Source organism: Ambystoma mexicanum, chromosome 10, assembly GCF_040938575.1.
Source record: "Ambystoma mexicanum isolate Mex_15411 chromosome 10, UKY_AmexF1_1, whole genome shotgun sequence".
In the NCBI taxonomy this organism is placed as follows: Eukaryota; Metazoa; Chordata; class Amphibia; order Caudata; family Ambystomatidae; genus Ambystoma; species Ambystoma mexicanum.
Window position 1 is genome coordinate 1558018120 of NC_090932.1, and position 26949 is coordinate 1558045068.

Genomic DNA, 26949 nt, shown 5'->3' on the forward strand with positions numbered 1-26949 from the left:
GCAAGGAAAACAGTACTGGGAGAGTCTGCCGTGGCTGGGTAAATACTGTTTTGTCTATCATAGCGAGACGGGCAGTGCTACAGGAGTCTGCAAGAGTGGGGCAAGCAGTGCTGAATCTGCCATACCAAGGAACACAGTACTGGGAGAGTCGGCAGTGGCTGTGCAAATAGTGTTAAGTCGATGACAGCGAGACAGGCACTGCTGGGGGAGTCTGCAAGAGTGGAGCAAGCAGTGCCGAGTCTGCCATGGGAAGGAAAACAGTACTGGGAGGGGCTGCAGTGGCTGGGCAAATAATGGTGAGTCTATCAAAGCGAGACAGGCACTGCTGGGGGAGTCTGCAACAGTGGTGCAAGCACTGCTGAGTCTGACATAGTAAGAAAAACAGTACTGGGAGAGTCTGCAGTGGCTGGGCAAATAGTGGCGAGTCTATCAAAGCAAGACAGGCACCGCTGGGGCACTCTGCAACAGTGGGGCAAGCAGTGCTGAGTCTGCCATGGCAAGGAAAACAGTACTGGGAGAGTCTGCAGTGGCTGAGCAAATAGTGTTGAGTCTATCATAGAGAGGCGGTCAGTGCTGCAGGAGTCTGCAAGAGTGGGGCAAGAAGTGCTGAGTCTGACATAGCGAGAAAAACAGTACTGGGAGAGTCTGCAGTGGCTGGGCAAACACTGGTGAGTCTATCAAAGCGAAACAGGCACTGCTGGGGGAATCTACAAGAGTGGGGCAAGCAGTGCTGAGTCTGACATAGCAAGAACAACAGTACTAGGAGACTATTTAGTCGCAGTTTTGGCGAGAGCCTGTAGAAACAGTACTGGGAGAGTTTGTAGTAGCAAGACCGGGGGAGTCTGTAATAGTATGACAAATAGTGTCAGCATAGTCGAACTAAAGGACAAGCAGCCGGTAACAGGAGGGCACGGAGTACTGGGGAAGACTGTTAAAGCAGGTACATTAAACTCTGAAAGGCAAAGAGACTTAGGAGAGTCTGGAATAGCAGGGCAAGCAGAAGTGATCTGAAAAAACAAGGAAAACAGTGCTTGGGGAGTCTGTAACAGTGGGGCAGGCAGTGCTGAGGCTGCCATAGAAAGGTATAGCGCACTGGGAGAGTCTGTAGTGGGTGGGCAAACACTGGTGAGTCTATCAAAGCGAAACAGGCACTGCTGGGGGAATCTACAAGAGTGGGGCAAGCAGTGCTGAGTCTGACATAGCAAGAACAACAGTACTAGGAGACTATTTAGTCGCAGTTTTGGCGAGAGCCTGTAGAAACAGTACTGGGAGAGTTTGTAGTAGCAAGACAAACCATGCTTGCAAGAGTCTGTAATATCAGGCAAGCAGTGCCGGGGGAGTCTGTAATAGTATGACAAATAGTGTCAGCATAGTCGAACTAAAGGACAAGCAGCCTGTAACAGGAGGGCACGCAGTACTGGGGAAGACTGTTAAAGCAGGTACATTAAACTCTGAAAGGCAAAGAGACTTAGGAGAGTCTGGAATAGCAGGGCAAGCAGTAGTGATCTGAAAAAACAAGGAAAACAGTGCATGGGGAGTCTGTAACAGTGGGGCAGGCAGTGCTGAGGTTGCCATAGAAAGGTATAGCGCACTCGGAGAGTCTGTAGTGGGTGGGCAAACAGTGTTGAGGCTATGATAGCAAGGCGGCATTGCTGGGGGGAGTCTATTTCAGCAGGGGATACAGTACTTGAGTCTGTAACAGAAGGTTAATCAATACTGAAGGAGGGTGTAATGGCAATGCACACTGTGTGGGGTGACCCTCCACATGATACTTATGTCATTGTGCATGATTTATAACTGTGTTTTGTTTTGTAAATGCAATGTAAAATAAAAGGATGAGTTGTTCCATCCATATGGGTAGTCATTTATATCGGAGAAAAAGTTTATGAAATGGCTAAAGCATGAGAATGTAAAATGAGTACAATTGCAAGGGAACACATGTTGCATATTAAACAGTAAAATATGGTGCACAGTGATTAAGCGGCCTAGATGACCAGGCTGCAGGCCTACAGCTGTGTTTGTTATTTTCTGCTTTTGTTAGTTATTCATGTTTGTGCAGTCAGTGGCCAGCATCCCAAATGAAAAAGTGCCTTGGTGCTCACATAAGAAACAGATACACTGGAAAAATGGCCCTCAGGTCCTGAAGCAGAGCTGGAGTCCTTTCTCATAAGCTAAGTTAATGTATTACTTCTGATTTCTCCATGTATGAAACTGCACTCTTTCAAGAACCTGAAATTGGACCTACAGCACCACATTTCCCTGGTTGGAACTCCCTGCATTGCTGATTTAGGATAGGTCTTGATGCCATGTAACATGGAGCTAGCAGAGGTTTGTTTCCTCAACATTGTGGCCTGGAGTGTCTTGCTGTATACTTAATGCATAGGTTTAAATGCATGTTTTCTGTGTCACAGTGAATTGTATTTTCAGTTCTTTCCCATTCAGAAAATAAAGAAACCCTATAGGCTTGGCACATCTCCTGACACACTCCATTAACACATCATCAATATTTTCATGCGAACGGCAAACCCATTTTTGGAGAGACTCCCTATGATGCCATAAAGACTTCCTAAAGAAGCTTATTTTTTTATTTTTTTATTTTTTATTTTGGTTGGCTGAAAAAATCAACCTTTCAAAAAGAAAAAGAAAATTGATATGCAAAGAAAATAACATACACAATGTTTTACATTACAAAGTTTTACATTCATTTGTTTGGTATTAGTCCAGCATTAAAATATCAAGCTAAGCTATACAATTTTATGTAAACATAGAAGAAAACAAGACAGCCAAATTGTTAGGCTTCATTCGCTTTGACCAATAGAGCAAAAGGATCATGAGACAATCAATAAATAAAAGAATAATAAAATAATCCATGATCCTTGAGATTACAGAAACACTCAATGAAAGAGATCCAAACAAATTAAGCAAAAGTCATTTAAAAGAAAGCTAACCAGTTGTAAACCACTGGTTCGCAAATTACCATTGACATCAAGAAACCAAAAGACATGAAGGCCTCTGTGAAATTGAATGTCAAATGCTTGGTTGTACTGGAAATATAGCATCCAAAAAATGAACTATGGCAATTTTAACTGCAATCCTAGGATTGGAAAAGAGAATCTGCCATAAGAGGTTAGAGACTTGGGGGCGAAAGATAGAGATAACATTTTTGAAGGGTTTGTTACGCACTTCCTCAAGGGCTGGACAATCTATGATTAGATGTTGAAGAGTTTCTTGTTAGAGGTTATCCACACAGAATCTGCAGAACTTATGATCACTTCGAAGAAGACCCCGTCTGGCCAAAATTACGGCAGTCGGCCATAGATTGAGCCTAAATCGAAGAAATTTATGGCAAAGCTGGGAGGCGGGGCACTTGACTAAGTAGTTGGCCATATGCCATAATTGTTTGTAGCCAAAGGGAGCCTTATTGAAGTCCTGTAAAGATGTGCATTCAGCTCGATTAGAGATCCAGTCGTGATCAAACAGTTTGTTTTTTGCCCGGAGAGGATTTTGTAGTAGGAGGTCCAAAGAAATGGAGGCATCGGATAATGCGTCCAGGACGCGGAACCTCCACCTGATGGGAAAGTGATGGTCAGACTCAAGAAGAAAATGGGCAACCACGCTCAGTATATTATTCGTATTAAGACCTAGAAGGCATTTATGCAGAAACAAAGCCATTTTCCAAAGGATATGTACATATAATGAGAGAGCACCCAATTCATGACGTAGAATAGAAAGGGGGGTGCAATTCGGTAATCTCAAGGCCTGTTTCCAAAATCGCCCTTCTAGACCATCCCAGAACTGCTGATCACGAGGGAGTCTTGCTTCAATACCATAAAGTATAGTTGGTACAACTTTCTGCTGAAAGAAGGTCATCACATGCTTACATGAAAACTTGCCAAACTTATACATGAGAATCTTGGCTTGTGAAGTTAGCGTAGCCATCTTCAGCTTTAGAGAGTGGTCAGGAGAAGTATCTGACAACAAGTTGGTGAAGGGAACACCCAGATATCTATATTGGAAAACAACCTTGAGATCCACAGTTTGTAAAGTCCACTTGTATTTAACGCAAGCGGATCGTGGCAGCAAACTATTACAGACTAATATTTGAGTCTTGTCCATATTGATTACCATGTTATTATCAAACGCATAACTCGCCAAACCATCCAGAAGGATTTGAAGACCTTTGGGGGTCTGGGACAGTAAGACGAGATCATCTACGTATAGTAACCAAATCAAGCGTTGGACACCCAATCTGGGCGCATCAGACAGGATGGAAGTGAATATGTTGGCCATGTCAAGAATAAACAGATTGAACAAAATAGCGGCCAAAATGCACCCCTGTTTGAGACCCCGCATTGTTTGAAAGCTGGATGACAAAAGCCCCTCAGCTGAGAATCTAACCTGCATAGTCGTATCTGTGTGTAGTAATTGAATTAATGTGAGCAGTGAAGAGGGACCGTTGTAACGTGCAAGCTTTACAAACATAAGAGAGCAATCGATAGAGTCAAAAGCCACTCAGAAATCCACGAAAGCTAGATATGGTGGCTGTTTCCGAGTGGCATAAGAGGCTTCAAGCAAATTCAGGGCAATCAAATTTGGAAGAGTGCCCAGGCCCGTGACAAATCCCGATTGGAATGGATCTCGCATGTTTGTCGCGAGGGACCATGTATTGAGATCTCGTAGGATAAGTCGTGAAAATATCTTACCTGGTGCATCCAATAAAGCTATTGGTCGGTAACGTTCTGGTTTACTTCTGTCCCCCTTTTTATAAATTGAGTGTTTCCATGTTCGAGGTATTGATTGAAAATGGACAACATGACAAAAGATGGTAAATAACACTGAGGACCATAGTTCAGGGTGTTGTTTAAAGTGATAATTTGACAAACCATCCGGACCTGGGGCTCGAGAGCGACTTGTCTTGTGAATGAAGAATAACACATCATCCTTATCAAATTATATCTGAAAATAGGGAGGTACAGAACTATCAAAGGAAAGAATTGTCAGGAAGAGAATAAAAATTAGAGTAATAAGCAAACCAGTCCTGTTCACTGACTCCCTGAGACTGATAGCTTATCATGAGGTTAGCATAATGAGGGGCAAACTTGCCCCCATTAATGTTCCTCCTAACTGTTAGAACAAAAGCTGTCAATGTACAGAAATGCTGTTATCAAGAATGAAATGAACAATATGGATAATGAACTGGTAGTGCTGATGAAAGCATACTGATTACGGGTGTGGCAAGTATCTCAGGACCAAAATAACATCCTCAGGGTGTATAGGGCAGTAAGATTTAGGCTGAACTTCATGATCCTCGAACTGATGAAGAATGTGCTTAGTGTCACAGATGTAGGATGATAACCGGGTGGCTATGGATTTAAGAAAGGGGCTGGCCAGAGAGGAGGCCCACCCTGGTATACTTTGGGCAACATGTGCATTGATGCTATTTTCCAATGCTGGTTACATATGAAGTAGAATTCCTCTGTGATAATCAGCCTTTTATAGAGTCCTGCCATCAGAAGTGCTCTAAACCTCTCTGAAAAGTCACAGATCAGATTTGAGGGTAATTTAACATACTTTCCATTGCCCTTATGATGACAGTGTAATTCCAAATCATAATCAATGGTATTCAACAGAACAATAAATCCAACCTTATCTCCTTGGTTGCTCAAAATTGTTGTATCTTGGTCTAATGATATAATAACTTATTTTTGGAGGCGAGAGAGATTATACTTGCCTTTCTATGACCACTCTCTTGAATTTTCTTGTCTAGTTCCACACTTCTGTGAATGCATTAATATGGCTAATATGGAGAAAAGAGAAGGCAAGGCGGCACAACAGGGGACAGTGAGAGAAATGAAGGACAAGGTAGACATGGCTGTGGAAGTAGAGGAGGAGCCGTAAATAGCAGTGGAAGGGTAGGAACATCCAGAAAGGCAGGGACAGGAATAAGTGGGGAGAGAGAGAGAACATGAGGACAAAGTAGAAAAGGAAGTTGAACTGGATAACCCAGCCCTTTAGGATGAGTAGCAATTACCCTGGAGATGCACAGGGATGCAGATTTGTATTGATACATCAATAATTGAACCGACTCAGGGAATTGGCAAAAGGAAAACTGTTTTAATATCAATTATCTAAAACAGGGAGCATAATGAACATCAACAAATTTGCTCGATCGTCTTACTCTATGCATTCTAGTAAAAGCGGAGATCTTATACACAAAACTCGTCATCAATGACATTAACCTACATGTTTACTAACGTCATTCTATGTGGCAGACTACAAAAACCTATGAGTATGGGTGATTGGCTCTGAGTGAACATCTAAGTATACGATCCATACTAGTCTAACAAAAGTGCGAATATGTGATTGGTTACTTAACATCAGGTGGGTCAACTAAGCCCTCTCCTGAAAATGACCACTACGAACATCACTAAATATACAACGTCCCATTGGCTACACAAATTATAGGACCCCTAATTACGCGGTCCCCTACAATTGGTTGGCACTCTAACCTCCGTCCGTACTTTTCCACCTAAGTCTAGCAGCATGCAGGCTGACCATCCAGGTGCTGATGAGCTTGCTTTAACCATTGCTTCCCACCAATTAGCATATCAATCCATCATCACCTCAGTGGTCTACTGTCAATTAGGCTTTGAAGCTCGGCCTTGAGAGTGTTATTAGCTCTGAGAAATTCAGGGAGTGAAGGCACACTCTGCCCTCATGCGTAGGTGTGACCATCTTGTTCGTCCAACTTCATCCTTCCACGTGACTGGAGACCATGAAATCAAGCTTTTAGTCCATTAAAATACTATTTATTAATAGACCTCTGATGTCTTCCTTGTTTTGTTCATGCCTTCTGAACAGGAGTTCTGTTCTTTCACACGATTTGTATCCAATGTTAGTTTACTCCAGTTTGATAAGACTATGGCTTCTTTGGCTCATCCAAACTTGTCTGCTGAGATTCAGTTTGTAATTCAATTTGCTTTTTAACTACGATACTCTGGAAATGAGGCTTTCTCAGCCTTCTTGCTTAAATCCAGCACTGCTATAATGCATAGTGGAAACATCAATCCTTTACTTGTCCTTATGCATATATTGGTGCTTGCCGCATACTATTCACTAAGAAGCTAGCCTCAAGATCACTTTGTCTGCTTGCATTTCTTTTGCATCTGTACATGTGTAAAATAGCTTTATGTCTTCATCGTTCTGTTGATCCCAAGATGTGACTTATCCTTGATACTTTCTTGATGCCTTATAGAATATCTTCGTTCTCCTATATCTGCATTTTCTCTGGGTGCGTCAACCCTGTTTCGCATAACGTCACCACTCATCTGTGCCGTTCATTTGCTCTGCTTCTTCAGGAATCTTATTTAAACAACCATCATATTTCCTCATATGCAGGTATGATTTCCTGAAGGGGAATCTTGCCTCTAGGATTCCTTTTGTCCTTTGTCGTTTCAACTGCTCCGTGTATGTCACATACTCTGGTTTCCAACATACAGGTAATAGGGGCGGAACGGTTGAGGTGGGGGTACTTGGCTCCTCCTCTACAAAGTAGAAAAGGAAGAGGAGGCAGAGAAGGAACACCAAAAGCCAGAGGAGAAGGAACCTCAACAGAGAGAAAGAGAGAGGAGGACAAGTGGGCACAGAGAAGAGGGGATTATACCAACAGTTGGAAATGGGTAGGGGAAATTATACATAAGTGGAGGAAAATATAGATAAAGAGAAGAGAAGCAAATCTTGTGGTAACTGCCAGGAGAATTGACCCCCTAAAGATCTGGGCCAAAAGATGCTTCTAATTTGGTGGAAATATTTCAAATTGAGGGTTAAGAATAGGCCACAGATAATGACCTATAGAAGTGACATGTAAGACTGCCCGAGTTGAGAAAAAGCACACGTGACACTGAACAGGAGGAGGAAAGGTAAATATCCTTTGTTCCACCTGGTAGATCTGACATCTGACCCTTGTGAAACAACCTAAGTTTGCCCCGGTAGGGGCAGCTAGTAGCAGAGTCCACGACCTGGAAGACCACTACGATAACTAAGAAAGACCAAGAGCCACGAAAAGAGTGTTTGGAACACTATAAAATCCCAAAACTGTGAGTGAATGATGATTTAGACTACCGGATGGTGGGCCTGACCCAAGGGAGAGTGGGAAGGACTGGGGACCACGGTATTAAAGAATGTTTAAGAACCAAGTTGTTGACTGCCGTACTGTTTGTTCTACTGTTTCCATTTTCACCTGTGCTTCTTCAGGCAACCCTAATCCTTTTTTTGCTACAAATAAAACTAAAGCATAATTTCAAGTTTGTCTTGAGTTGCCTGTTGATCATTACAGTGCTTACTTATATCCTGAGCCCATCATATGTCCATATACCTATTCCAAGTGTACTGTAAGTGTGTATGCATATTGTCTCCATTTTGTGTGTCCACCTGTGAGTTTGAAAATGATCTGGCTGCCATCTATGTAGTTATCCTAAACAGAAGGGTAATGAGCTCACCAGGCATCCTAGGACAAATGAGCCAAACTCAGCTGCCGACGCGAGGAGACTGAGTTTGCTCTTTTGAGGAGGGATTTATCCCATAGACTGCACTGTTCTCCGAAACTTGAACACATATACAATATCAATTAGTTGGAATTAGCCCTGATTTGACAAAGGCACTGTTGTGTCAAAGCACGTGTTAGCCAAAGGGCACTGTTGTTTCTCTTTTTTTATTGTATGATTTTGGAAAATTTAAAATTCTTCTATCAAAACAATGAGTGTGGCGCAGTCTTTTATTGTGTGAGGAAATTCCTTTTTCAGATTGACAACAGGGTTGATTCTGTTTCTCTGAGTGGTCTCAATCGTACCTGTGATTGGTCCAGCATGCTGTTGGTTTTAAGTTGCTCGAGTAGCTTGCTGTATGCTATCGTCTCCAGTAGTTTGGACGGTTGGGGATTGACGGCTATAGGGCAGTAGTTCATTAGAAATGTTGGGTTTGATATTCTTCATACGGGACTTGATGCAAGCCGTCTTCAAAGCTTGTGCAAATACCCTTTGTCGGAGCAATATCCTGAAGGGGTACTTGAACTTGATGCCTAGAATTTGCCACCTGCGCTTGACCTTGCACATAATGGATTGCCAGGGGTCTACCACTGAGCCAACACTGTAGTTTGTTGTCACAAGCGTTTCCAGGTCTGGTCCGGTGGTGGAAGTGAATGAGTTCAGGGGTGGTGATCTTGTTAAGAGTATTATCTTGCTCCCATTTTATCTGGTCTCAATGTTTTCCTGTTTTCTTGTCTACATTTCATTGCAAGTCCCACAGAGCATGTGTATTCTCACATAGGGCAAACACAGCTGGACGGATCGACACCAAATTTTAGTCGTAAAAAAAAGGGGTGAGTGCCCGCCTCACCCCTACTTTTTTACATATTGGTCAGGGAGTTCCGGGCTCCAGAGGGCTCCAGATGCAGCAGCACCGGGTTCACCATGCCTCCCTTAGGAGAGCCATATTGATGGTTTTCCCCCCTCCCCTCACCGTGGGATTCAAATTGTGCTAATGGAGTGGAGTTGGTTCCTGGTAATCAGAATCCTTTGAGAACAAAATGGACACTAAATAGCAACACCTGAAAAGACTGCCTCCCTGATGATTGTGAGAGACATGAAAGCGTTTGTAGGAGAAGCACAAAGTAAATTGCAGCAGGTATCTAAACTGGGAACTAGAGTGCGTGCCTCACTCCTACGTTTTCTTTTACCAAATTTTAGTTGGTAGTTGGCATTTAATCTTCACTTAGTTTAATGACAGCCCATTCACATTTTTTAAATTAAATCTCCCAAAAATGGTGCAGAATAACAGAGATTTTTTGGGGGGATTGTGAACTATTTGCAAACTCTAATTCACATCTAAACCTGGGGACGTGAATGGTGGATTCCAGACTGAACATTCTGAGAGTGGCAGTCATTTTGAGTTTGCACACTTAACGCTGCACAAGCAGTTAGAAGGTGTGTCCCGACCCACTGGGTCATGCTCTGACTCTGGGAAGGGCTGGGCCGTGCCCCAGAGGGGTTGAATATGCCCCTTATATGTAAACAAATTGCCAAAATGTGGCAAAAAAACTTGAACCCAGGGGATTGTGCTATGCTAATTTTAGCAGGATCTTGTTAGGACCGGTGTTACAATTTACCAGGTTGAGACCGAGACCGGTGCTCACTTTAATTATCTTGGTGGAATCAGTTATAGACACAAGCCTTTGTGTCCTCTAGCATCCTGCTTGACCTGCTCACTGTGCTGACCATGATAACGAATTTCTACATGCACTGTGCCTTATGCTGGTAAGATAGCTCAGCGGGTCAAGCATTAACTGCTGTGATCTGTGTGCGATCTGCATGTTGCAGTATCGAATACCAGCAAGGCTAACCCAGCCATTGATCCAGTTCGATAAAGGAGTAGCAGCTTTGGTTGGGTAATAATTGTATGTAAATATGTTCTATGTACAGTGCTTTGGCGAAAGCGCTATATAAGCAACAAATCAATATCATTGTGCTGTATACTTTTGCTGTACCATCCTCAAAATAGAGATAGCATCTTTAAATGATACAGTATCTCAAAGAGACAGCAGTGTTACCCGGTTTCTTATGCTCACCCCTCACCTGCTACGTGCTAGGCCTTGATCGCTCAACCACTTTCACCATACGTGAGGCAATTGAGTGACGGGAAGTTTCGCTTGCCTAGATCTGGAAGGGTTGTAGGTCAAAGGATCGACAACCAAAGGATCGAATGGTGAAAGGGTCGACACCAATGGACATTTTTTTTTCGGGTGGGGGGGTCCCCCACAACCCCCGTTTTTTGTGGTAAAAAACACTTTTTTCCATAAACGAAAACCCCCCAAAAAAATGTAATTTAAAAAGAAATTCGATCCTTTTGTTTTCGGTCCTTTGGTGTCGATCCTTTGACCATTCGACCCTTTGTAGTCGACCCTTTGACCGGACACCATCTGGAAGCAAACCCTGCATAGGATGGGGAGGGGGAAACTCCAACCATTGGTCTCCTGGCTGAGCGCATAACATGTCCGGCCGTCCCTCTATAGCGGCCACTTGCAGTCTCCATTAGGTTCTTCCTTAATGATATTTGTATTTCTATTAACAGGTCATCGTCCAGCGCTGCCTCTCTGCCAAAAACATGTCCCACGTGAAGGCGGGGTGCATCCTCTGCGGGTACCTCAAGCTTCTGCCCATGTTCCTCATGGTGTTCCCTGGCATGATCAGCCGCATTCTTTACACAGGTACAGCACGCCCCAGGCAGGTAAAGCATGTTCACAAGTACCACAGCACCCACACTATGCACCCCATCTACACAGGTGTTGTGAAGCAAGTCTCTTTACCCACCTATGAACAGGTACCACAGCGTATGTGGTACCTGTGCATAGATTCCCTTCCCGCTTAACCAACAACCCTCTCTCTCTCTCTCTCTCTTGGGCTGCACCCTTTCTTCATTGTCTTCACTACCCTTCATCATGAATCTTGACTTCACTCCATTGCCCCTTCGCCTTCCCTTCTCTTATAGCCTTCAGCCTCAGCTTGCTGTAACGCCTGCATCACTCTCCAGCCTACCCCTCTTCCTCCGTCCATTCTCCCAGGATCTCCAACCTCATCTGTCCCTCTTGCCTAGCTGTTGCTCTTCCCCACCTCCTGTCACTCTTTCACCCTGGAATGCACAATCCCTCTGCAATACGTCTTCCTACAACACTGACAACTTCGACTCTTATCACCCGCAACTTCACAGAAACCTGGATCTCCCCTCATGACCCTGCTACACGAGCAGCCCTCCACACTGACTTGGCTACCTTCTCCCACTCTCCCTGACCTTTTGGGAAGGGCAGCAGTGTGCGGTTTCTTATTAACACGGTCCTCTTCACTGCCCCTCAACCCCCTTTTGACGACAACTCTTACTTCTTTGACCATGGCACTATTCAACTCCTCCCTCCTAGCCCTCTCACTGTTCTGGCTCTCCATCGGCCCCCTGGTCCTCTCCACTCATTCTTCCCTGGCCTGAACCTTCTCCTTGAGTCACTTTCTCCCTACATCCCTATTCTCATGCTGGTGGCCTTTAACCTTCCCAAGTCGGCTACAGCCATCTGCAGTGAACCTAAATCCCTCTTATCTGACCACTCCCTCTCCTCGCTCCATGACCAGCCTACCCACTCTGGCAGGAACTCTCTTGACCTAATCTTTCTCTCCAATTTGCTCCCCTCCTCTGACCTCTCCATTAACCCCTCTCCTCTGGTCACTCCATTGTTCACTTTAAAATCTCAGTCCCTCCATTTTCTTCAATAACGAAGAGGAGATTCAGGCTGGACATCGACCCGTTCCTTGATGATGTGAGGACCTCTCGCCTGTCTCTTCCCCCTATTCATGCCCCTCCCACTGACTGTGCTTACTCTGACTTTCCCTGTGCACTTATGACTCTATTTAACCAACACTATACTCCTCACACATTCACACCTTCCCACTCCTGTCCTCAGCCTAAGATCTCCTCTGAAATTCAGACCCTCAAAACAAACATGTGTTGTGACCTACTACACTGGCGCAAATAACAGACAACCGCCGTACTTCTAGCCTACAGAAATTCCCTTGCTGCCCTAACCTCTGCACTGGACTCTGCCCAACCATCCTATTTCACAAACCTAATCGCCTCCCTTCACAACCTCCCCAGCAAACAAACATCTACCTTCCAATCTTTCCTCACACCTCTCAATCTAATACCTTTGGACTGAAACAATACACTTTGCACAGTTCCCTGAATCAGGGTTTCTGTCGGCAGTACAAAGTCACTTTTGATAGCTGAACCTCCTTTAATTGCATTTGTGTTTCACTGCACATGCGCTCTTGTGCATGCGCTTTTAATGCACCACTTCAGCAGCATCTAATCACGGGCACAGTCTGTCATTGCACAAGGTTGCGCTACTGCCAGGCATTAGACACAGGCAGGCCAGGAGTGTGATCTGTGGCTGGCACTGACTTGTGCTTCTTCTTGTATTTTCCACAGAGGAGGTGGCGTGTGTTCTGCCCTCAGTGTGCAAAAAAGCTTGTGACACGGAAGTCGGCTGCACCAACATTGCGTACCCCAAAATGGTGGTGGACCTGATGCCAGATGGTAAGAACCCGAGCAGTGCCAACTTCTCATTGTATGTGCCAGTCAACATGCACTGCTTACCTTGACAATGCACACCATCTCATTATACTTGACATCAATGCACGGTATCAGGTAATATTTTCCCCACCAATAATATCGCCATATATATGGTCGTCGGGCATGGCCATAGGCGAGATTATTAGTGGGATAATTTTTGGGGTGAATGGGACTGGGCGCTGTGGGGGTGTCCCCCGCTCCCTTTTAAATAATATGGGGGTTGTGAGGGTGTGCCCCGCAGGTTTAATGGGTTAATATTGCTGCATAACTATGGCACCATTCTTGTAAGGTGATATTTTTGCGGGGATATTAACACATGGAACCCAATGCACATTCTTTCATTACACACTCTCACGTTGCAAATGGGTGACAGTCGCACAATTGTGAACAGCCAAAGTGCTCTAAAGATGGGCAATCAAACAACGATGAAAAGCCATTATTCGGTGATGTGTGACCATCACACAATGACAAACGACAACAGCCCCCCGAGGAGGGACCATCTTAAGAAGGGGAGGAGCCATCATTCAGTGATAGGCAGGTAGAGACACAGTTACCAAGGACCAACACACAATGGGAAGAAGTTATCACACAGTAACCAGGGGTCATCAGTCAATAATCAAGCGTCTTCACACAAGATCCCCTCCTCGCTGCCAACAGTGCTGCCCTACTGAGAAGAAGCTGCTCTCAGGTTAGGTTCATGCTATGAACAAAACAATACAACAATAAAATGAAATGATGAGGTACCGTCATACAATGATTAGTAGAAATGACCCAATGATTAGTGGTCATCAAACAATGACCAGCAGCCATCATCCAGGCACCGTCATTCCATCATAGGACTATGAGAGGTAATCAAACAATGGCAAAGACTTGCCACACAGTGACCATCACAGAAAAAAGGAGCCATCACACAGGATAGCAGACAATGATATGAAGCCATCGCCCAGTGATGGGGAGGAAGGCCATAGAATGATGATTTGCCATCACATCATCACACATTCCTGGTTGGGCATGAACCAGTAGTGCATGCATCGAGGCTCCTGTAATGCACAGATCTTACAAGGGGTGCCACCATTTTTGACACTCCCGTGCCATACATGACAGTATGCCCCATTCCATTCGGGAGATACTGGTCCAGGAATGCCTTTAACTTTGTATTCAGGGAAGTTGCAGTCCCAGAATGCAAAGTTCTCAGATACAAATTCAGGACTTCATGTTCTAGAATGCAAACTGAAAGCCAGGACTGGACTAGCCTCCGCCGTATGGAACGGGCATGTTAGCATGTATGCTGAGGGATTGATCCAGCCTCACTCTTGGATCTACCCTACCTCATTCTCACGCTGGGGATCAGTGTGTCTGGCCCTTGTGTACATATTTCCATCTCTGTGACTCACCTACATATTAGGAATGGTGCAGGTTTCTTTTGTTATGAAGCTATATTGATATTTTATTTCTATTGCGCTTCTACACAAGTGTTTCAGAGAGCGACAAGGCAATGGAGGGGAACAGGGGAGAACAGAACAGTGATCTTACTAGGCCCAGTGACATTGAGAACGCGCAAGTGCATGGGAGAGGGGGAGGGGAAAAGTGCATGGAATGGGGGAGAAGTGGAAAGTGTGAAGCAGAGGAGAACCAGATAAATAATCATAAATAAATAAATAATAAAGGCAACAAACAGTGGTATTGGAGCCAGCAATTTGCAAGTGCTAGGTTTAAGGCAGCAGACAAGGGTAGGTCTGATAAGTGCAGGAAGAAAAAGGGGGGCTGTATGGGTACAGATACAGACACCAGTGCAAGGGGTGGCCCGGAGGCAATGCGGGAGGGTGGCAGGGTGAGCAGGTACCTGGGCCCGGAGGACAGGGGGTGGCCAGGTGCACGGTGCCAAGAGAGAACAGATCAGCAGGGGAGAGGGGGAGAGAAGGCATAAGAAAAGAGGAAGGTCTTGAGGTGCTTCTGGAACCAGAGATGGTTCTCCTCAAGTTTTAGAGAGGCAGGGAGGCTGTTCCAGAGGGAGGCCCCAGCAGAAGACAGATATCTACTCCAGCTTGTTTCTTTGAAAAACGACTGACCCTGAGGAAATTAGAGGAGCGAAGAGCTGTATAGAATGGTCCACCTTCGCACATGCTGTTCGTGCTCTATGCTGGAATCCTTAAAATATGACCTCTGTAGACACTCCTCTTGGGGGCTGATACCTTCACTAATCCTCATCTCTCTTCTGACACCATCCCAGGATCCTGATAGGTTCCAATATCGCGATACCTGGTGAGGCAACATCCCAGGAAGCATATATCTTCACCATTCCAGTCCCACCTCAGAATGCATGTCAGAATTATGTTATGTCCACTCATCCAAATCCATAGACAGACACCATTCCAGAACTCAGATGTCTTCATTTATCCCAGTCCCTGGTAAGAAACCATCCCAGGACATTGATATGTGAGCCTATCCAGGTGCAATGTTTTTATTTATTTATTTTTGCATTAGTTGCAGCACACTGAACCCTTGGGTATAGCGTCACATATGACCAGACAACATCCCGGGACATTGATAAATGTGCCTAGCCATATGCAATGTCAGATGCCATCCCAGCACTCTGATATCTTCACATATGACCAGACAACATCCCAGGACATGTAGCACAGTAGTTGATCAGACACTACTCCAGAAATGTAATATTTCAATTGAAATGAAATGAAATGATATTTTATTTATAACGCACCCATACACAAGTGTTTCAGAGCGCCTCCATAATTCCTAGCCACAGGCCATCACATTAAGCTGATGCCTACTTTTATCCCAGTCCCATGTCAGAAATCAATCCAGAACACTCTCGTCTCTTCGTTTATTCCAATCACTGGTCAGAAACATTCCAGAACGGTATTTGCATAATTAACCTAAATACATTTGACCTAAAACAGTTGACCGAATTTCTGTTGACCTTTTTTCGGTCAAATTTAATTAAATATATATATATGGGGTGGGTAAGGGTATAGATTAGGTTGAGGGGATGTGGGGTGGTTAAAGGAGGTCTCCCCCCGCATTTTAGACCGAAAGAAAGGTCAAATAAATTCGATCAAATGTGATTAGGGCAAATGTTTTAGGTCCAATAGACCCAACCCCCCAGAACACTGATAGTTTTATTCATCGCAGTCCCTGTTCAGAACCCACCTAAGAACCGTGATCTGCTCATTTATCCCAGTCCTTGATCGGGACCTCACCGGCCCACCATCTACCCGCCACCACCTCTACAGATCCCTGATATCTTCATTTATACCGCTACATAGGCAGATATAATCCCAGAATTATATGTTCTTCTTGTAACCTAATCCTTAGTCCCGCACCATGCCAAGATTCCAATACCCCCACTTATCTCTTCGATGTGCACGCTTTGCTACAGCTCTGGCATAAAACCCAGAGAGCTCACTAATCCAGAGTACTTTTTTCTAATCCCTAATCTGCCTTTATGATGGAGCCCTGCCATGATGTATTATTGGTTGTCATAATTGAGCAACCAGGTTGCTTTTTTTGCACCTGTGCAGTCCTGCTTGAGCCAGGTTTCTGCTCAATAATCTGGCGAGAAAACAATTCACTTGTGCTGCCCCTACCAAGGCAAGCTACCCTGGCTTCCTTTGTATGTATAGTCCCTGTTGGCCAGTGTTTTAAATCTTTTGGTGGCATGGACTTGGAAATGTATAGATAAAGGCATTCCCATGATTTCCCTGGTAAAGTGGAGCAACATTTACTCAATACTAGGGGGGATCTAGCAAGTGGGGGAGGGAGCCAACCCCTCCACCCAGAGTTCCTGGAACGAGAATCAGGATTTCAGGAACTCCTAGAGCAGGGATCTGCAACCTCTGGTCCTGCAGATGTTTTGGACTACTACTCCCATGATCCTTTACCATTGCCTTTGCTGCAAAGGGCCAATGAGAGTTGTAGTCGAAAACATCTGGATGTGCAGCTGCACAACGCCAACAAAGACCCATCATAAGTACATAATGGGTAGACAGGTCCTCAAGCTGGAAGATAAATAGTGCAAACCCGGAGAAGGCTAGCTTGCAGGGCTGACTGTCAAGGGACTGGGCGGTAAATGTCAGAGAAGTCTTGGGTAATCCCCTTTCTTTAGGACAGCAGTAACAGGAGTCTGGTGATCTGGCCATGTGAATGGGGTCCCGACCTTTGCACTAACTTGGCCCCATGGAGTAGGGATCTGCAACATGCATAGCCCGAGATATTGTGGACTTAAACTCCCATAGTCTCTCATCTTTGATTCTTCTGGCTAGGGCTGATGGGAGTTGTATTCCAAATGGTTTAGTGAGGCAGGTGTTGCAGCCCCAAGCTATAGAAAGTACCAGCGATCAAGTGCTGGTCATCGTGGGATCAAGTGCTGGTCATCGTGGATTGGGCCTTAGCAGTGGGGCCTCCAAAGAATGCACAAAAGTGGAGATTCATTTATTTGTGAAGGGAAATGGAGGGAGAAGGCTGCCGCAGCCAGACTTGGGCGTGCAGACCGGTTTCCTGTTTTTATCCCCTTTTTGAGCTTTTGCCTTTACTGACTAGGGACAGTGGATGGTCAGTATCTTCCTCATCATGATGTAGATTCAACATTCAAGGTATCTTCCTGGCAACATGTAAGGAACTATCTTGGGCCACTGTTTGATTTGAACCTATTATTGTTCATTTTATTCAGGGTATTTATTGACTAAAGCCTGCAGGAAGGTGTAGCAGAGTCGATGCGGGGTGAAACAGCAAGTCGCGCTGCATGGCACTTGACTGTTTTGTTAAAATGTTCCGTTGGTAGATTAATATGGTGTTAATCCCCAGTTCCAAGGGCTGGAACGGGGGTCCACGGCCCGACATTACAAGTTATTGGGCCGAGCGAAGCGCGGGCGGATAACGAGGGCTCCGTGCCGTCAACCCCCGTTCCAGCCTTGGAAGGGAGGATTAAGGCTATTAGCACAACGGGTTGCCAAAGAGGTAACTCGGGGGGCTAAAAGGATTTTCCTTCATTCAACGGGATGCCGCACGCGTCCTGTTGAACAAAGGAAAATACTTTACGAAGATGGCCGCAATGTAAAGGGAAGGCAGGGCTCCGTGTGGAGCCCCTCTTCCCTTTCCATGGTGGCCGTTTAGAGCAGAGGAAGGTGCGGCTACGGCAGCGAGTGCCATCGCTGCCAAACTTAGGACAGTTAGGAGGGGATAAAAAACAAAACAAGGTCAGAGGGTAGGGGGAAGATGGCAGTGGGGGAGCCGGGCAGCAGGGGGCACGGAATGCAGGCTTTCGCCAGCAGTTGAAGCTCGCGTTCCTAGTCACCTGATTGGCTAGCACCCTCCCTCCCCCGCCTCCGGCCAGGGTGCTAATAGACACAATGTTACAAATAAAAATCATACTAGAAAAAATGTCCAGGACAAATGTGGGCAAGACAAGGGCCCTCATTACAAGTTAGCCGATCCGGTATTCGGTGTTACCGTGATGGCGGTGACACCGGTTCCGTGACTGCATGGATGCGACAGTAAGTGAGAATTACGGTTTGGTGGCCGCGCGCCTCAGCACAGTGCGGAACCGGTGCCACCACCATCACGGTAACACCCACGGAGATGGATGCACCAGGCAAAATGCCTGAGGTACATCCGTATCCTCCTCGGCCATGCCGGAATTAGCGGCAGCGGAAACACCAGTGCCGGAAATACCGTCATCTCGAAAACCGGAAAGAGAGCAGCAGCCATTACATAAACCACAATCCACTGCAATCTTCTGGTACCACAAGGCCCACAGTTCCTCTGATTGCCTGCCTAAATACCACGAGGAATTTGACATCAATGGTCCCAGTCAGCCAGCAGCGGAAACCCTGCTTCAGTGAAGCGGAATGTACTGTGCTCGTGGAGCATATAGTCGAGAATGCAGGGGAGCTGTTCAGCGCAGACCAGAGGCGCGCCACGCAGCAGAGAAGAAAGGCCATATGGGCTGAGGCTGCCGAGAAGGTCTCAGCAGTGGGGGTAACCGGGCAGTCAGTAAAAGACTGCCACAAGAGGTGGGATGACCTGCGACTGAGGGTCCGGAACCTGCTGTCAGCCCACAGACAGCAAAGCAGTGCCACAGGAGGCAGACCACATTCCCCACTGAAGCTTCTACCGTGGGAGGAGAGGTGTAGCAGCGTGTTGCACTTTGAAGGAATCGAGGGGGTAGGCGGAGCCGAGGCTGGAGCAGATACACCTGGCAAGGCTGTTAAGTGCATAAAGTGCAAAGACATGAATGTGAATAAAGGTATACCTGCCCCCTCCCACCAGCAATGCACACAGAGCCACATAACAAAGTCCCCATCAATCCTACCACCCCAGCACCCCCATGGGAACCCCCACAGCAATACACACAGAGCCACATAACACAGCCCCCATCAACCCTACCACACCCAGCACCCTCATGGCGCCCCCCCCAGCAATGCACACAGAGCCACATAACACAGTCCCCATCACCCCTACCACAACAAGCACCCCATGGCAACACCCTCAGCAATGCACACAGAGCCACATAACACGGTCCCCATCAACCCTACCACACCCAGCACCCCCATGGGAACCCCCCACCAATACACACAGAGCCACATAACACAGTCCCCATCAACCCTACCACCCCAGCACCCCCATGGGAACCCCCACAGCAATGCACACAGAGCCACATGACACAGTCTCCATCAACCATATCACCCCCAGCACCCCCATGGGACCCCTCCAGCAATGCACACAGAGCCACATAACACAGTCCCCATCAACCCTACCACACCCAGCACCCCCATTGGGCCACCCCCTAGCAATGCACACAGAGCCACATAACACAGTCCCCATCAACCCTACTACACCCAGCACCCTCATGGGACCCTCCAAGCAATGCACACAGAGCCACATAACACAGTCACCATAAGCCCTACCACACCCAGCACCCCAATGGGAGCCCCCCCAGCAATGCACACAGAGCCACATACTACAGTCCCCATCAACCCTACCACAACAAGCACCCCATGCCACCCCCTCAGCAATGCACACAGAGCCACATAACACAGTCCCCATCAGCCCTACCACACCCAGCACCCCCATGGGAACCCCCCAGCAATACACACAGAGCCACATAACACAGTCCCCATCAACCCTACCACCCCCAGCACCCCCATGGGAACCCCCCCAGCAATGCACACAGAGCCACATAACAAAGTCCCCATCAACTCTACCACACCCAGCACCCCCATGGGAACCCCCCAGCAATACACACAGAGCCACATAACACAGTCCCCATCCACCCTACTACCTCCAGCAACCCCATGGGAACCTCCACAGCAATGCACACAGAGCCACATAACACAGTCCCCATCAACCCTACCACACCCAGCACCCCCATGGGAACCCCGCAGCAATACACACAGAGCCACATACCACAGTCCCTATCAATCCTACCACCCCCAGCACCCCCGTGGGAACCCCCACAGCAATGCACACAGAGCCACATAACACAGTCCCCATCAAACATACCACACCCAGCACCCCATGGGACCCCTCCAGCAATGCACACAGAGCCACAAAACACAGTCCCCATCAACCCTACCACACCCAGCACGCCCATTGGGCCACCCCCTAGCAATTCACACAGAGCCACATAACACAGTCCCCATCAACCCTACTACACTCAGCACCCCCATGGGACCCTCCAAGCAATGCACACAGAGCCACATAACACAGTCCCCATCAACCCTACCACACCCAGCACCCCCATGGGATCCCTCCAGCAATGCACACAGAGCCACATAACACAGTCCCCATCAACCCTACCACACCCAGCACGCCCATTGGGCCACCCCCTAGCAATGCACACAGAGCCACATAACACAGTCCCCATCAACCCTACCACACCCAGCACCCCCATGGGACCCCTCCTGCAATGCACACAGAGCCACATAACACAGTCCCCATCAACCCTACCACACCCAGCACCCCCATGGGAACCCCCCACCAATACACACAGAGCCACATAAAACAGTCCCCATCAACCCTACTACACCCAGCACCCCCATGGGACCCTCCAAGCAATGCACACAGAGCCACATAACACAGTCCCCATCAACCCTACCACACCCAGCACCCCCATGGGACCCCTCCAGCAATGCACACAGAGCCACATAACACAGTCCCCATCAACCCTACCACACCCAGCACCCCCATTGGGCCACCCCCAAGCAATGCACACAGAGCCACATAACACAGTCCCCATCAGCCCTACTACACCCAGCACCCCCATGGGACCCCTCCTGAAATGCACACAGAGCCACATAACACAGTCCCCATCAACCCTACCACACCCAGCACCCCAATGGGACTCCCCCCCAGCAATGCACACAGAGCCACATAACACAGTCCCCATCAACCCTACCACACCCAGCACCCCATGGGATAACCCCCCCTCTGGCGAGCCAGACAGCGTGCCCCACAGTGCAACCCCTGACTCACACACATGACCGCAGCACCCATCAATGCATGTAACTGCAACAAGATGTAGCTTGAGGAGTGTGTTGCATGTGATTGACCCATACACATCCTGTGACACCACAAACAGCATGCCTTAATACCCCACACAGGAACATCATCTGACACTGACGGGGGTCATCATACAACGTCATGGGCGACTGGACGTGGCCATGGTCGGAGACCAGAACTGCAATCCGGTGCTAGCACCTCCGACACCCCAGGTGTGACCAGGTCCATGTTCACCGCCCTCCGGAGACCACCATCCCTGCAGCACCAGTTAACCAGCAGGCACCGCTGGAGAATCCCCCTGCTGCCACTCCTGGTGCACCTGCAAGTGCTGCAGCACCTCCAGACCATACAGAGTCCGATGGCGTGGAAAGCAAGCCAGACCATCAGGCCACTGAGGAACTAGGGTCAGGGAATGAGGGGTACACATCCACACCGGAACAACTAAGCACATTCAGCCCGGGCAGCTTACATAGTCCAAGGCGCTCCCCTACGCCATTGCTGCAGGAATTGACCACTCGCCTGAAGCGCATTGAACAGGACAGGACACGCTGACCGGACTTGTGGTGCGACACCTTGAGGAATCAAGGCTCCAGCGTGAGGAGGCACGTTTGCAGCGTGAGAGCAACAAGCAGTCAGTCCGGCACCTATCCCGCGCAATAGGCCGTTTTGCTACATGCAACATGTTGGTGTCCAGAAGGGTACGCAAGGGCAACAGCATACAATCTAACATTGCGGAGACAATGTTGCTGGCCCTGCAGTCCATTATGAGCCGCCTGCCCCCACCAAACCCCGCTTTGCCCTCCACCAGCACCACTCCTTTGAGCTCTGTGGCTGGCAGCCCCAGGAGGAGGTCTACGCGGCTGGCTGGACAAACTTCAAGGGACAATCATGGACCCAGGCGTGGGAAAAAATAGGGTGTACAGTGTGACACTGAAGTCACACATGATTTTGTTCTCGGCCTGAGTGTTGGGTGGGTACATTGGGGATGTGGGGGTGGTCAATAGTGGGGTTTGATAGTTGGGGCCTGGGTGTTGGGTGGGTACATTGGGGAGGTGGGGGTGGTCCATAGTGGGGTTTGATAGTTGGGGCCTGAGTGTTGGGTGGGTGCATTGGGGAGGTGGGGGTGGTCCATAGTGGGGTTTGATAGTTGGGGCCTGGGTGTTGGATGGGTACGTTGGGGAGGTGGGAGGTCACATGTGGGCATTTTTCCTTATTGCACCTATTCAATTTCTTCAATACTTAATACACTGGTTTGCAAATGAGAATTACAAGTGGACATTCTTCTTCCGTGTGTGTTGAAATCATTTAATCTAAGTGTCACAAATTGAAGTGCACCATGTGCATTTGAAGTTCATCAGACAAAATTATCTATGAGTGCTCCCCGTGCATGTAGGCCATCAATGGCACCCCGGCCTGGTTGTACACCCACCCCATCATCATCGTCATCATCATCTTCATTCTCATCTGCTGGCTCCATGTCCGGGGGCAGTGGAATGTTCCTGCGTATGCACATATTGTGCAGCATGGCACACGCCAGCACAATTTTACCAACCTTCACAGGGCTGTACTGCAATGCCCCTCTGGATCGGCTGAGGCAGCGGACCCTGGCCTTCAGCAGTCCGCTCTATGATGCCACGTGTCCGTATGTGTGTCCGGTTGTAGGCCTCCTCATGCCTGTTCCGTGGCGGTCCGATTGGTGTCATGAGCCATGGCATGAGTGCATAGGCATCACCTGCATGGGAGTGACAGTAAGGAGACATGTTGGTGTTTGTGGTATTACTGTTTGAATATGATAGCATGTGCAGACTCTCTGTGTTAGATCAGCACAGTGATCAGTACAACCCACAGGTGTCCTATCTGGTATTCCTCTGTTGGACATTTCTATTCTGCGCACTTGGGTCACACATTCCTACAGAGACAGTTTTGTCTGATGTTTCCATTCATGAAGTGATGGTAGGCAACTACATGTCACATTCATTGCAATGTACATGTGTTCTTATGCGGTAGTTGGGTCATGTATTGTAAAGTGCTGGTAAAATCTGCATCAGGCAGACATAGACCACACAAATGAGGTGAGTACTGCGCATAGCACGATGTGTACCCATCGTGAACATGGGTGTAGCTACAATTTATTCACCGGGGGAGATATATTGCATATTGTGCCACTCCATGGCGATCGTATTTTCAATGATAGACAGGGTATGTATTCCGGTAACATGGCAATATGCCATTTGCCTGTTGTAGTAGTAGGCTGGGTGGACTCTGGGGCTCGTCTATCCCCCCCAACCACACAGTGGTCATGCATTGGTATGGCTGCTCACCCAAAAGGCAGGGACACTGTATTGCTTGGCTATCCCCCCCCAAACTACACAGATGTCATGCAATGGTAGTTCTACTCACCCAACAGTCAGGTCCTTCCTCCCGCATAACGTGCCATGTACCCTGGCAATGTTGAGTTCTGCAATACCATTGAGTCATGTGTGGACACCGGGAAACGTGCACTACAATGCGTGATGCGTTGTTGTGCATCACAGACCATCTGTACGTTGAGTGAGTGGTATTGCTTACGATTACGATAAACCACCTCAATTGCATGTCTGACAAGCAACACCACATGCGTACAGTCTAATGCACCAATGCAATTGGACATGCCGGCAAGGGCATGGAGGGCCACTTTGGTGGCATAGACCTGTACAGGTGTTCGGGGTAGGACATTGTGGTCTGAAACATGACGCAGCAGCGCATCCAGTACCTGGAAGAGTATGCTTGAATAACAGGGTTGTGACAGCCCGTGCAGCTCCCCAACAGTGTATTGATAGGTTCCAGTGGCAAGAAAGTGCAGTACAGAGACTACCTTCAGGAGGGGTGGGATGGCAGTCCGGATGTTGATTCTGCTGCTGATGTCTTCTTCAATGAGGGTGACAATTGATAATATTGTGGCCCTGTCAAGCCTGTATAATGTGTGTATTTGACATGGGGTCAGGTTCCAGGGTGAGGCCCTGATGTGGGCGATTGCTGGCTGCCTGCGGGCTGGTATCTGCTGTACATTGATATTTGGGATGGCTACTGGGTTTCTCATTTGCCTCTTGCGCCTACGCTGCCTCCTCCTCTGCCTCAGTGCTGCTTCTGACTCCACTGCTGCTTGCAGGTTCCCCATCCCAATTGCTGCTAGGCCGACTGCCAGCAGGGTTGTGTTGGAAGGTGGGTTGGGTGTGGGTGTGGCCCTTTTGTAGGTTCCCAGTGGCCTATGATGTGCAGCTGGCCAAATTGTGCATACCTGGGGCTTGTTGCAGCTCACCTGGCACTGTTTAATGCCTAGTACGCGGTGCCAGTGTCACCGGCTCGGTATTCACGGTGTTAATGCCATTTCTTTAATGGCAGTATTTCCGCATACTTGGTACTCGTAATGTACCCGGTATTACGCCGTGCCGGTAATTGCGGGAGCTCCAGCGAGTCGGCCCACTGTTTGCGGTCAAGGTGATACTGGGTGCGGTTGCACCGTGGGGGTCACTTCGCCGAGATGGTATTTCCGCCATCGCAGGTCAGAATGTGTCGGTCCGGAAAATGGTACCGGTACAGATCTACCGGCACCATTGAGTCCAGATCGGCTAACTTGTAATGAGGGCCAAGGTCTTGACAGGCTTAAGAAAAAGAAGAGACAGGCAGAACGGGAATGGTAGAGAACAAACTGAGCCACCCTTTAAAAAGATTCCCTGAAAGAATTATGAGAAATCATATAAATTGGCCATTTATGAGACGAAGAAAAACTACTTTAATAATTTAATAATAGTCACCCCCTACCCCCGTGGCAAAAGTGAGAGGAGGCGAGGAGGCAACCTCACCCTACCGCCTCCTTGAAATCAAGTTGAGTGCTCCCTCGGTTCCTGTGAAATGTGCTGGGCAGAACTAGGGACCCTTTCTTGTACATCCAAGAAACCACCCGATCCTCATCATAACCTTGCATGAAGGTAAGTGTGAACCCCTAGAGGCTTCAGAGTGGCCCCTGCATGCTCACCTAAACCTCTGTTTACAGATGAACTTTGAGTGAGGACTGGTGAGCCCATTTTGAGCTGGAAAGAGTGCTGTTTGAAAGGAATCATTACAGGTTGACCTGCCTACCAAGGGAGGTCCACAGAAAATGTTGAGGTGGACAATCAGCTCAGAGTCCACAGAGTTACCCAGGCATCATCTACAGAATGGAGGTGCTCACCCTGCACACTCCATGGCTGCTGGTCCTTGCCTGCCTGTGGGTTACTCTCCCTGGAAGCTAGTTGGGTACCCATTAGTTGGGTTCTATCTAACCTGAAGTATGGGTCTGTATGATGGAGCAAGAGTTTGCTATTTTTTGACATGTTGTGAGGTCATCTACAATAAAAGTAAAATAAATAATGACTTATATAGAGGAATTATTGGTACCCGTGAGTGGCACTGGATTTAGGTCTCTCATGAGTATCTGGAGTCAATGGTTCCTATCCCTGATGAAGCTCTGATGATTTATTCTATGCTAAATGGAATGAAACATGTTGGGTTGTTTGCCTAAAGATTTGCAGTTACAAATTGAAGGAGCGCGTGTCTAAAATTAGAATTCAGTATAGAGAGTACTGTTTAGTACTGTGCACTTTAGGAGTTGAGTTGTTTGTATTGGTGGATGTGAAAGTAAATAAGACACAACACTTTTGATCACAGTATTAAAGAATGTTTTTAATGATATGTTGAACAATTTATTTTATGCTGTGTTGTGAGAAAAGAGGCCTATCCTGGTGAAACACAGTGATGTGCCTGTGTGTTTACTGATATGCAAATAAACTGTATTATAATGTTCAAATCTCATGTGACTAGAGTGGGTTAGGGTGTGTAGTTGAGGTGTAGCCGGTTACACAGCTATGGTCGGCGATGTCGCCAGGGAACGCCCAGCTGATCTTGGCTTCTTTCTCGTTGCAGGACTGCGGGGTCTCATGCTGTCGGTTATGTTGGCCTCTCTGATGAGCTCGCTCACCTCCATCTTCAACAGCGCCAGCACCCTCTTCACCATGGATATCTACACCAAGGTGCGACCCAAGGCGAATGAGAGGGAGCTCATGTTAGCTGGAAGGTAAGGTCTTTGATGGGCAGAGCTCAGCCAGGAACAAGGAGCCATTCTTATCACTGGGTCCTGGATAGTGGTGTATCATTGGAAGTAGCACCTTGACTGTCGCAGAGTCAGGCTTAGCACTGGGTCTTGGAAGGTGGTGTATCATTGAAAGTAGCACCTTGACTGTCGCAGAG

The 26949-nt window shown here is 47.5% G+C and overlaps 1 protein-coding gene across 1 annotated transcript in view; it reads left to right on the top strand.

Moving 5' to 3' along the window:
- The window catches only part of SLC5A1 (solute carrier family 5 member 1), a 281641-nt gene that overhangs the window by 232422 nt on the left and 22270 nt on the right, over positions 1 to 26949 (top strand). Inside the window, exons 9-11 of the mRNA XM_069619846.1 lie at positions 11125 to 11260; positions 13024 to 13131; positions 26626 to 26776. Coding sequence (XP_069475947.1) covers positions 11125 to 11260; positions 13024 to 13131; positions 26626 to 26776 — 395 coding nt within the window. The remainder of the gene's footprint in view (positions 1 to 11124; positions 11261 to 13023; positions 13132 to 26625; positions 26777 to 26949) is intronic.